This window comes from Salvelinus fontinalis, chromosome 31 (genome assembly GCF_029448725.1).
Source record: "Salvelinus fontinalis isolate EN_2023a chromosome 31, ASM2944872v1, whole genome shotgun sequence".
Lineage (NCBI taxonomy): Eukaryota > Metazoa > Chordata > Actinopteri > Salmoniformes > Salmonidae > Salvelinus > Salvelinus fontinalis.
In genome coordinates this window covers 20987289-21000873 of record NC_074695.1, presented here as the reverse complement: position 1 = coordinate 21000873, position 13585 = coordinate 20987289, and the positions used below count along the sequence as shown (strand labels likewise).

Genomic DNA, 13585 nt, shown 5'->3' with positions numbered 1-13585 from the left:
CAGAGTTCAAGTAAGACACATCTCAACATCAGCTGTTCAGAGGAGACTGCGTGAATCAGGCCTTTATGGTCAAATTGCTGCAAAGAATCCACTACTTATGGACACCAATAAAAAGAAGAGACTTGCTTGGGCCAAGAAACATGAGCAATGGACATTAGATCAGTGGAAATCTGTCCTTTGGTCTGATGAGTCCAAATTTTCGATTTCGATGGGATGGTGTAGGGGTGCTTTGCTGGTGACATAGTCAGTGATATATTTAGAATTCAAGGCACACTTAACCAGGATGGCTACCACAGCATTCTACAGCGATGCGCCATCACCATCTGGTTTGCGCTTAGTGGGACTATAATTTGTTTTTCAACAGGACAATGACCCAAAACACACCTCCAGGATGGAGAGTGATGGAGCGTTGCATCAGATGACCTGGTCTCCACAATCACCCAACCTCAACCCAATTTAGATAGTTTGGGATGAGTTGGCCCGCAAAGTGAAGGAAAAGCAGCCAACAAGTGTTCAGCGTATGTGGGAACTCCTTCAAGACTGTTGGAAAAGCATTCCTCATGAAGCTGGTTGAGAGAATGCCAAGAGTGTGCAAAGCTGTCATCTAGACAAAGGGTGGCTACTTTGAAGAATCTCAAATATGTTTGATTTGTTTAACACTTTTTGGGTTACTACTGTACATGATTCCATGTGTTATTTCATGGTTTTAATGTCTTCACTATTATTCTACAATTTAGAAAATAGTAAAAATAAAGAAAATCCCTTGAATGAGTAGGTGTGTCCAAACTTTTAACTGGTACCATAAAACCTGTTTGTTTTAATAAGCAGATCAATAATCTCAGCACCCAGTACCAAATCACTGGTAACTATCACAGTTTGCAGATCAATGTCAATTCCCAAGTAATGTCAGATGTGTGCGTACTGGTAGGTGCAGGAGAGCAGAGATTTGTGAACAGGCGCACACTTTATTTAGCAAAAGTGCAAAACGCGCAAAACAGTCACAAGAATTATGTTTAACAATAAACATCTTCGTGAAAAATAACACGGAAAAACAAGCCAGTCTGGCGCGTCAACAATACACACGTAACACAAACAATCTTACACAAAGACATGATGGGGATTGATTGGGGAATGAAAACCAGTTGTGCAGGGAACAAGACAAAACAAATGGATACATGAAAAATGGAGCGGCGATGTCTAGAAAGCCGGTGACGTCGACCCTCCGAACAAGGAGAGGAGCCGACTTCGGTGGAAGTCGTGACAAGTAAATCATTTGTACAAGGACAGGTACCATTGAGAGACAGGTGAGCCTTGTCTTGATTATGCCAATATTCTTTGGGCAACTTTCAGACCCTATATTGTCAATCGTGAAATGAATGTGGCCCTCATTAGTGATGAGAGCACCTTCTTCTTTTGTATTCTTGATTACACTCCAACTCATCCCAAGGTAAGATAGCTTTCTCCCAGCCCTTTTGTACTTCTCCAATGCCACTGTAATATCAACATTGACTGCCTGGGTTGTATTGCTGCCAGGCATAGCGAAAGAGAGTTGAGATTTTAATATCCGTGTACATGCGCACCCAAAACACCTGATGCAGAAATATCAACCTGTAAAAACCAACCTGGTTCTTACTTTCCCTATGAAAGCATATTATTTTTGCTCCAATGTCTTACATATTCTGTGGTGTTCTCAAATGGCTTTGTGTGGTTAAGAATGAACAATAAATTGAAGATTGAACAGTGGATCATATTAAGACATGTTTCTAATGTATTCTATACATGTTTTTATTTTCTAGAAAAATTCCCCTCATAGTCATTGTTCTTCAAATTAAAAGTCGAGTGGGAGATAGATGAAGAAGAGAGAGACACAGTAGGAACAGTGGACACAGGGATCAAACCCCAGTCTCCAGAGTCGAGAGCCAGATCTGTTGCCAGTGCAACAAGATTACAGACTCTGCACTCACCTGGCATTCAGTCTTCCACTGTGCTCCATAGTCAGGGCTGGTCTGTCCAATCAGCTCCTGGACCTTAGCTCTCCTCAGCGGGTTCTTCCCCTCTACAGAGCTGGGGTCACTGGGAGTGTAGGTCTTCTTCATATTGGGGTTGTAGTCCACTATCTGGTTGGTGCTATACCCATGTCTTCTAGGTGACGTTTTACTGTCCATACCTATGGGTTTGTGAAAAGATTACAATCAGTTTTGTGCACAAATAAACATGACTGCGTGATCATGTCTGACTAAGTTATCATGTCTCTCAGGTAAGAAGAAGGGCGGGGGTGTATGCCTTGTGATTAACGACTCATGGTGTGATCATAACAACATACAGGAACTTAAGTCCTTTTGTTCACCTGACCTAGAATTCCTTACAATCAAATGCCGACCACATTATCTTCCAAGAGAATTCTCTTTAATTATAGTAACAGCTGTGTATAGCAAATACATCAACGGCCCTGAAAGAACTTCACTGGACTCTATGTAAACTGTAAACCATACATCCTGAGGTTGCGTTTATTGTAGCTGGGGATTTTAACAAAGCTAATCTGAGAACAAGGCTTCCTAAATTCTATCAGCATATCGAATGCGCGACACGGGCTGGTAGCATTTTCGACCATTGCTACTCTAACTTCCGCGACGCATACAAAGCCCTCCCCCGCCCTCCCTTCGGCAAATCTGACCATGACTCCATTTTGTTGCTCCCAGTCTATAGACAGAAACTAAAACAGGAAACGCCCGTGCTCAGGTCTATCCAACGCTGGTCTGACCAATCGGATTCCACGCTTAAAGATTGCTTTGATCACGTGTGGACTGGGATATGTTCCGGGTATTCTCAGACAACAACATTGATGTATACGCTGACTCGGTGAGCGAGTTAATTAACAAGTGCATTGGTGATGTTTTACCCACTGTGACTATTAAAACCTTTCCTAAACAGAAACCGTGGATTGATGGCAGCATTTTCGCAAAACTGAAAGCGCAAACCACCGCTTTTAATCATGGCAAGACGACTGGAAACATGACCAAATACAAACAGTGTAGCTATTCCCTCCGCAAGGCAATCAAACAAGCAAAGCATCAGTATAGAGACAAAGTAGAGTCGCAATTCAATGGCTCAAACACGAGACATTGGTGAAGGTATACATTTTGAAACAAATAACTATATACAAAATACCAAAATGGTATTCTAACACACCCTCCCAAAAAATTGAGGAAAAAAAATGGAAAAAAAAGGGGAAAAAAATGAAAAAAATTGAAAAACAAATATGAGGGGAAAAAAATATATACATTTACAAAATAACATGGGTAACTATATACACACTTTCAATATTTGGAAGACCCTCAGTCCTCTATCAAATCAAATCTATTTATATAGCCCTTCGTACATCAGCTAATATCTCAAAGTGCTGTACAGAAACCCAGCCAAAAACCCCAAACAGCAAGCAATGCAGGTGTAGAAGCACGGTGGCTAGGAAAAACTCCCTAGAAAGGCCAAAACCTAGGAAGAAACCTATATATATATACACACACAAACATAGGCTATGGGTGGTTCACATACATACAAACATACCCTCACTCACAATGAATAGCCAATGTGTACTTTACACATTTCATTACATTTTTATATATTGCACATAAAATGTAAAAACAATCACAAATAATATTTTATATTATTAATTTCAAACAACGGCATTAGCATGAGAAGAACTTACCAGTCCAAAACAATGTCCTCTCCGTTCAAAAAATATGCCTCCGTTTCAGAATCATAGCTATGGCTATGGTCGCTAATGGAGTCCTCTTATAAAAAGCAGATCTGTCTCACTTTCACGATCAATTTCCTCTATAATTTTGTCTACATTCGTATATCTAGTCTTAGATTTAGCTTTCCCTGACTTATTCGCCATGATGTTGGATAAATAAACAGCTGTAGATGCAAGTTACCGAAATACTGCTGTGCGTAATAAGCTTGGCTCCTTCCAGTACTAAAATGCAATGGCGAAAGACCTTCGTTACTCCGGAGTTCACTATATGGGTTGGTCTTCCAACAAGAACCATTAGATATTGCCGTTTACCTCTGCTCATTGGCTATCTACCCAGCTAGATTTCAAGACGATCAGTGGTCATTGGGTTAAAATACAGTCAATCAACGAAACAGCGGTCATATAATTTGATACACAATGAGGTCGTTACTTCTTATCTTCCAATCGTTTTTTTCGGGTCAATACGTCCCGCGAAATGACCCATCAAGTTTGGTTGTGTTACAAACAAACAGTTGATTGCAAGGAAACTAAACATGACTGGATAGTCAGGTTTAGTCTGTGTATTTACTTTGAATGTTTCGTCGAAAATTGAATGACACGAAATTCAACGAGATAAGCGTTCACAAAATGTTTCGTGTAACAATGGCTATAAAAATGGATTTAACCGAACAAAAGACCATTCACTGTGTAACAATGAGCCTTGGGATTGCAAACAGAGCAAGATCTTCAAAGGTAAACGATTTATTTCACTGCAATGTGTGATTCTGTTACGGCAGTGCTGGTTGAAAAAGTAGTTTGGTATGGGGCTCTGTGCTCAGATAATCGCATCGTATTCTTTCGCAGTAAATCCTTTTTTAAATCTGACAACGCAGTTGGATTAGCAAGATTCTAGGCTTTTGAAGCATGTGAGACACATGTATTTTCAGGAATGTTTAATAGGACTATTTGTGGCGATCACCGTATGTTCTCGAATTCAAACCCGTATCCGGGATCCGTAGATCAGAGAAGTTAACCCTCGCAAGGCTGCCGGCCCAGACGGCATCCCTAGCCGTGTCCTCAGAGCATGCGCAGACCAGCTGGCTGGTGTGTTTACGAACATATTCAATCAATCCCTATCCCAATCTGCTGTGCCCACATGATTCAAGATGGCCGCTATTGTTCCTGTTCCCAAGAAAGCTAAGGTAACTGAACTAAATGACTATCGACACCGTAGCACTCACTTCTGTCATCATGAGGTGCTTTGAGAGACTAGTCAAGGATCATATCACCTCCCCCCTACCTGATACCCTAGACCCGCTCCAATTTGCTTACCACCCCAATAGGTCCACAGATGACACAATCGCCATCACACTGCACACTGCCCTATCCCATCTGGACAAGAGGAATACCTATGTAAGAATGCTGTTCATTGACTACAGCTCAGCATTTAACACAATAGTACCCTCCAAACTCGTCATTAAGCTCGAGACCCTGGGTCTCGACCCCGCCCTGTGCAACTGGGTCCTGGACTTTCTGACGGGCCTCCCCCAGGTCGTGAGGGTAGGAAACAACATCTCAACCGAGCTGATCCTCAACACTGGGGCCCAACTAGGGTGCATTCTCAGCCCTCTCCTGTACTCCCCAAATTTTACAGATGCACAATCAAGAGCATCCTGTCGGGCTGTATCACCACCTATTACGGCAACTGCTCCGCCCACAACTGCAAGGCTCTCCAGAGGGTGGTGCGGTCTGCACAACGCATCACCGGGGGAAAACTACCTGCCCTCCAGGACACCTACACCACCCGATGTCACAGGAAGGCTATAAAGATCATCAAGGACAACAACCACCCGAGCCACTGCCTGTTCACCCCGCTATCATCCAGAAGGCGAGGTCAGTACAGGTGCATCAAAGCTGGGACCGAGAGACTGAAAAACAGCTTCTATGTCAAGACCTTCAGACTGTTAAACAGTCATCACTAACATTGAGTGGCTGCTGCAAACATACAGACTCAAATCTCTAGCCACTTTAATGAATTTAATACATGGATTTAATAAAGGTATCACTAGTCACTTTAAATAACACCACTTTAATAATGTATAAATATCCTACATTACTCATCTCATATGTATATACTGTATTCAATACCATCTACTGCATCTGCCTATGTCGCACTGACATCGCTAATCCATATATTTACATGTACATATTCTTATTCATTCCTTTACATTTGTGTGTATAAGGTAATCATTGTGAATTTGTTAGATTACTTGTTAGATATTCCTGCACGATCGGAACTAGAAGCACAAGCATTTCTATACACTTGCATTAATATCTGCTAACCATGTGTATGTGACCAATAAAATGTGATTTGATTTGATGTCTGACTGAGTGATCGTTACTGTGCGCATTGGATGACATTTAAACCAGTGGAAATGCAGAGATGATTAAACCTCTGGATTCTTACCCATGGCGTTATGCTTTGTGGGGCCAGGGCTGCTCTCTGACATGGAGTCTTGGTAGGAGTCAAACAGAGGACTGAAGTGTATGTCCCTGTGGGTTCCCTGACAGTCAGAGAAGCCCGTAGTGGTCCCTGTGTCCTCCTCTTGGGAGTGGTAGAACACAGAGCTGGCTGAGTCATTGGAACACAGCATACTGTAGTGCTTCCTCTTATCCTGGTGGAAGAGTTGAATGGGAAATGTGTGAGTCCTGTATATCTACACCACTTGAGAGACAGTAATTGACAGTTGCTGACAGAGACATTCATTTCAAGATATTGTTTTTCGACACATTTTCAAAGAGGATATACAGTTGTCGGAAGTTTACATACACTTAGGTTGGAGTCATTAAAACTCGTTTTTCAACCACTCCCCAAATTTCTTGTTAACAAACTATAGTTTGACCAAGTCGGTTAGGACATCTACTTTGTGCATGACACAAGTAATTCCAACAATTGTTTACAGACAGATTATTTCACTTATAATTCACTGTATCACAATTCCAGTGGGTCAGAAGTTTACATACACTAAGTTGACTGTGCCTTTAAACAGCTTGTAAAATTCCAGAAAATGATGTCATGGCTTTAGAGTCCAAAATCTTTGCTAAACTGACAATGTAAAAAATCTGCCCCTGAACAAGGCCATTAACCCACTGTTCCCTGGTAGGCCGCCATTGTAAATAAGAATTTGTTCTTAACTGACTTGCCTAGTTTAATAAAAAAAAAAATAATAATAATATAGGGGTTAGGCCTACTGTAAATTGCATTATGGCTGAGCTTGGACATGCCAAATGTTGTCAATAAGCAAGATAAAATACATTAATAGCAAGATTAAATGTATTATTAATAAGGCCTAAAAAGAGAGTGAATAATTCGAATCAAATTCTAAACAAAACAACGACTTGTTTTAAATAGGCTGTCTAAATACACTAACAGGCACCACCATAATTGGAGTGAGTTATGCACATACAAACCTCTCACAGCAGCTGGACAAAGATCCAATATAAAGAGAAAGGAGAATGTCCACTCACCTTTATACTACTTCTAAATATAACGTTTAATATACATTGAACTAAAATATAAACGCAAAAATTCCAAAGATTTTACAGAGTTACAGTTCATGTTGAAATTAATTCATTTGGCCCTAATCTATGGATTTCACTTGACTGAGAATACAGATATGCATCTGTTGGTCACATATAACTTTTTAAAAAGGTGGGGGCGTGGATCAGAAAATCAGTCAGTATCTGGTATGACCACCATTTGCTTCATGCAGCGTGACACATCTCCTTCACATAGAGTTGATCAGGCTGTTGATTGTGGCCTGTGGAATGTTGTCCCACTCCTCTTCAATATGGTCGTGTGAAGTTTCTGGATATTGGCAGGAACTGGAACACGCTGTCGTACACGTCAATTCAGAGCATCCCAAACATGCTCAATTGGTGACATGTCTGGTGAGTATGCAGGCCATGGAAGAACTGGGACATTTTCAGCTTCCAGGAATTGTGTACAGATCCTTTCGACATGGGGCCGTGCATTATCATGCTGAAATATGAGGTGATGGCGGAGGATGAATGGCACGACAATGGGCCTCAGGATCTCGTCACAGTATCTGTGTGTGTTTGTGTTCGTTGTCCGTAGCTTATGTCTGCCCATACCATAACCCCACCGCCACCATGGAGCACTCTGTTCACAACGATGACATCAGCTAACCATTCACCCACACGACACCATACACGCTCGCAATCTGCCATCTGACCGGTACAGTTGAAACCGGGATTCATCCATGAAAAGCACACTTCTCCAGGGTGCCAGCGGCCATCGAAGGCGAGCATTTGCCCACTGAAGTCGGTTACGATACTGCAGTCAGGTCAAGACTCTGGTGAGGACGATGTGCACGCAGATGAGCTTCCCTGAGACGGTTTCTGACAGTTTTTGCATAAATTCTTTGGATGAGCAAACCCAGTTTCATCGGCTGCCAGGGTCGCTGGACTCAGACGATCCCGCAGGTGAAGAAGACGGATGTGGAGGTCCTGGGCTGGCATGGTTACACGTGGTCTGCGGTTGTGAGGCCGGTTGGACGTACTGCCAAATTCTCTAAAACGACGTTGGAGGCAGCTTATGGAAGAGAAATGAGCATTCAATTATCTGGCAACAGCTCTGGTGGACATTCCTGCAGTCAGCATGCCAATTGCACGTTCCCTCAAAACTTGAGACATCTTTGGCATTGTGTTGTGTGACAAATTGCACATTTTAGAGTTGTATTTTATTGTCCCAAGCACAAGGTGCACCTCTGTAATAACCATGCTGTTTAATCTGCTTCTTGATATGCCACACCTGTAAAGTGGATGGATTATTTTGGCAAAGGAGAAATGCTCATTAACAGGGATGTAAACAAATGTGTGCACAAAATATGAGAGAAATAAGCTTTTAGTGCACATTTCTGGGATCGTATATTTCAGGTCATGAAATATGGGACCAACACTTTACATGTTGCATTTCTATTTTCGTTTAGTGTACATATTGGAACCATCTTACAGATTGTAGTCACACCTCCAAAAGCTGCATTGCATGCATGCCAGCAACATTCTCAACATAAAACTAGGACAGTGAATCATTCTAATAAGTTTGGTTTTTCAACAATAAATGAATAAATGATATCATGAAATCCCCATCATAAAAAAGACAGGATGCATTGTTGTTGAACCAGCCTTCGTTATAGTAGGCCTAGAGTAAGGGGAGTCTACAAAGAGCTTGGGTTTTAAAAACATTAAACGAAAAACAAACACTGAGGTTCTCCTCTCTTGTTTAATGATGGGCATGGAAACACAGAGCCTACATCATGGAGCGGGTTTTACACACGTCCAATACATAGCTAAAATAATGTAGGCATGCCTACAATACATAGCTAAAATAATGTAGGCATGCTTACAATACATAGATAAAATAATGTAGGCATGCTTACAATACATAGATAAAATAATGTAGGCATGCCTACAATACATAGCTAAAATAATGTAGGCATGCTTACAATACATAGATAAAATAATGTAGGCATGCCTACAATACATAGATAAAATAATGTAGGCATGCTTACAATACATAGATAAAATAATGTAGGCATGCTTACAATACATAGATAAAATAATGTAGGCATGCCTACAATACATAGCTAAAATAATGTAGGCATGCTTACAATACATAGATAAAATAATGTAGGCATGCCTACAATACATAGCTAAAATAATGTAGGCATGCTTACAATACATAGATAAAATAATGTAGGCATGCTTACAATACATAGATAAAATAATGTAGGCATGCCTACAATACATAGATAAAATAATGTAGGCATGCTTACAATACATAGATAAAATAATGTAGGCATGCTTACAATACATAGATAAAATAATGTAGGCATGCTTACAATACATAGATAAAATAATGTAGGCATGCCTACAATACAGAGATAAAATAATGTAGGCATGCCTACAATACATAGATAAAAAGGAAATGTCAAGTCACTGTTTTGCTCATCTCAAACTTCATATTTTAATAAAGCTTTGGTGATTAAGATTTATTTCCAAGCAGTCTCATGACGAGCCAAACACTTTACTGGTGGTCTTAACTAGTCTACATGATTACATCGGGCAGGACACAAATAAGAAAATACTTCATTGAAAGAAGGGGAGGCTATGTTTGGTTTTTAATCAAATAAAATGGGGGAAAAACATTAGTGTTTTATGGTTCTAAAATTTAGAAACATGAATGAAACCCCCATTTCATTTGATTAAAAAACAAACATAGTCCCTCCTTTCAATTAAGTATTTTTTTAACACCAAGTATACAGGCACCAAATCACATATTGGGCAGTGTGCGTCACTGCTGGATAGGCTGCGTTTCCACTGTAAAAATTCATGCAATAACCAACTGCATTACTGCTAAAACAAGCTTTTGGTTGGTCTTAAATATCCCTACCAGCGCTGCCTGAAATTATCACTTTGGATCATGTTTTAAGGACACGCCTCAAACATTTCCACCCCTCCCATCTGGGCGCAAGCGTGCTGATGTTTGACAGGTAAATTGCTGAACCTGGCGTTTGGGCTGGAAAATGCCAGTGCGGCAGTTTTTATGTGACGAAATTGCAAACTAATGTGCGCCTTAACGTCAGCTGAAAATAGAGCCCAGAGAATACCTACTAAATTGAAATACAGGGGAACAGATACAGTCACATTCAGGAGTGAGAAGACTCAATATGTTAAACACACTATATGAATACATATTACATAGCCACTTTATGTCAAGGTGTAGGCCTACTTACAGACTTGGGGTTGGGATGGTAGCGTGTGGTGTCACAGACAACACTGTAGCCAATCAGACGGTCCCCAGGGAACAGGAAGCTGGAGCCTACAGGGGAGAGCAACACTTCCTTGGTCTCAGGGAACAACCAGTCGATGGCAATGTCACTCAGCACTGGGGCCATGGTCTTCTTCAGAGACTTGATCATCTGGGAGAATATAAACAGAGAGATATACAGTTGACATAGAATAGAAAGAGAGATCTATTGAAGTTATTATTATGTTTTTCAGTGACTTAATAATAATTTGGTGGGTACTTATATTTGTCCTATTTCACACATTCAGACTCTAACCGCTAGGCTACCTGCTGCATATAGACAGAGAAATGCAGGTAATATAGCATTGAGTTCCCGCGTTATAGATGTTCAGTACGGATTGCAAAAACACAGCATTGCGCGTCTGGGCTCGTGAGACTACAGATGGCATAGAATAGAGATCTATTGAAATTATTACGACATACCCAGAAACCCTCTGCCTGTACAATACAATTGTGACATTGTATGTCTGCATGTCTCTGTTGCCTTGAGTTTTACATACCGGTAATGAGAAAACAAGCCTGTAAGCCTGTGAGCCTGTGAGAATAGAATAATTAATTATTTCAAAAGTATGCTGTGAAGCAGACTGATTCTAATGGGTGTTTTGCTCAACAAAATGAATTGTTAATTGGTAACAGTAGTTCTGCATTCACTGCATAATGACCCTCCTCTATGACATTCAGAATAGCTGGTTGTCGCAAAGAGGAGGATAAACATGTCATTGGAAATTAAGACCTTGGGCTGCAGTCTCTCCCCTTCTGCCAAGAACTCTGCCGTTCCTTTTGAAACAGTAGCCAGTCCAGTCACCAGTCTCCTGCAAGCACTCTGACCGATGCCGAAAGTGTAGCACCTGCCAAAACAAGATACACATCTCCTCAGCTCAGGCTTAGAGAAAGACCTGAAAAGATCTATAGCTATCTGAGCCTAATAAAAGTCACACACCTTTTCTCTCAGATAGGGCTTTCTCTGTGAGGGAATGCATGTCTATCGAGATGGTCCGGTGGTACATATAGGTGATGCTATATTACAAAACAGCCCCCTCAAAGTATTGGGTTATATCAGTAATGTAATTTGTTGCGCATCGTAGCAGAAAACTAAGATGATGCCAAATTGGAAATTGTATTTCAGTCTTGAAAGCCAAGACGTGCCTGGGGAGTGAGATTCTTGAAAAGGAGAGAGAAAGAGAGAGAGAGAGAGAGATTGATAAAGAGAGAGAGAAATGGTCGGACTTGGCTGATGGTCTATTTTCATCATCCAGTCTAATGTTGTATCTCATCAGTTTTCTCATTAGGTTTGTCAATTACACTTCACAGCTCATACTGAGGATGAATTAGAGATGGCTGAGATGATCTCCGTCTCAACACCAGCAGATGCACCAGTGATGGTTCCTCTGCATATTTGATGAGGTCAAACAGTGGGGATTAAAAAGGAAACGCAACATTTAGCATAGCTACATGTCTGACGTAGACTCCTGGGATATGTCCCAACTGCTACCCTATTCCTTATAGTGCCCTACTTTTGACCAGGGCCCATGGCTCTGGTCAAAGGTAGTGCACTAGGTACGGAATAGGGTGCCATTTGGGACGCAGCCCTGGTAGCAGAGATTCATTAGTATTTGCTCTGTCCACTGACCGGGGGTGTGCTGATTTGTGAGAGTGGAGCGATAATCAATCTGGACGCGTGGACGGATTGGCCGGACCACTGTGTATCTAATCCAATCATCTAGGGGCATTCATCCATTAAAAAAGGAGAAGACTTAAAGTCATTAAATCAGGAGTAGTTCAGGAGAGGATGACTGCGGACTGAGATTGCAGATGCAACAAACAAAGTGAAACAATATCCCATTCCCTGCAGAGAGTACTGTGTTATTGCCTTTCTTGGTCTATCAACAGCTGGTGTTTTGATTCTGTAGGAGCATGTTCAGAGCGTCAGCGTGTTGCAGTGTTTGAAAATATTACTATTACCAACACTATATGACATTGTTGACACAGTGAGTTGATTTGACTTTACCATACCCAACGCCAATTTAGTTTTTTGTAGTCACACCTAATAATATCAAGAACTGTGCAAATATTAGGTGCATATTTACAAGCTTCATTTTAAAAGGATTACTGAGGAATAACAAGGTTTTGCACTTAAGCTCCCTCCAATCCTCTAGCCTTGATTACATGTCTGAATGGCTTGTTGTGCAAATGCTGTGAGCAAAATAATCATTAACAAGAGAGGACATACATTAGCAGGCTCCATCATATTGAATGGGCTAATTGCAACCATCGAAAACCACCAGATTATCGCCATCTGATCTCTTGTTAAACCATTAATACGCTCTGAAATCACCCGCACAGCTGATCTCAATTGCAAACAACATTGGCCAGTCATTTACCGCTCTCTAACAGATGTCTAAATTTTCTTTTAGTCTTGATTGCAGCCAACATTTTTCAAGACTATTTCGCCCTCTGGTTGGAATTATTATCGGAACAGTCATTTTTTGAGCAGACTTCTGTACAAATCTACTGTGGCAATTTACCTAACACGTTGTATGAATGGAAAACTAATGTTGATGGTAAACGAGGGGTATTAAATCAGGGGTTTGTGCCCCCTAGGGGTCTGTGAATGTACTGCAGGGGGTCCGTGAAAAAAAAAGAATATATATATATATATATATATATATATATATATATATATATATATATATATACAGTGGCTTGCAAAAGTATTCACCCCCCTTGGCATTTTTCCTATATTGTTGCCTTACAACCTGGAATTAAAATAGATTTTTTGGGGCGGGCTGTATCATTTGATTTACACAACATGCCTACCACTTTGAAAATGCAAAATATTTTTTATTTTGAAACAAACAGGAAATTAGACAAAAAAACTGAAAACTTGAGTGTGCATAACTACCCGACCCCCCCCCCAAAAAATAATTTCAATACTTTGTAGAGCCACTATTGCAGCAATT

General features: G+C 40.8%; 1 protein-coding gene across 1 annotated transcript in view; it reads right to left on the bottom strand.

Annotated features, from left to right (window-relative positions):
• The window catches only part of vwa5b1 (von Willebrand factor A domain containing 5B1), a 58790-nt gene that overhangs the window by 24047 nt on the left and 21158 nt on the right, over nucleotides 1-13585 (bottom strand). The window contains exons 11-14 of the mRNA XM_055891719.1: nucleotides 11359-11473; nucleotides 10552-10737; nucleotides 6201-6408; nucleotides 1965-2167 (exon numbers count right to left, since the gene is read on the bottom strand). Coding sequence (XP_055747694.1) covers nucleotides 1965-2167; nucleotides 6201-6408; nucleotides 10552-10737; nucleotides 11359-11473 — 712 coding nt within the window. The remainder of the gene's footprint in view (nucleotides 1-1964; nucleotides 2168-6200; nucleotides 6409-10551; nucleotides 10738-11358; nucleotides 11474-13585) is intronic.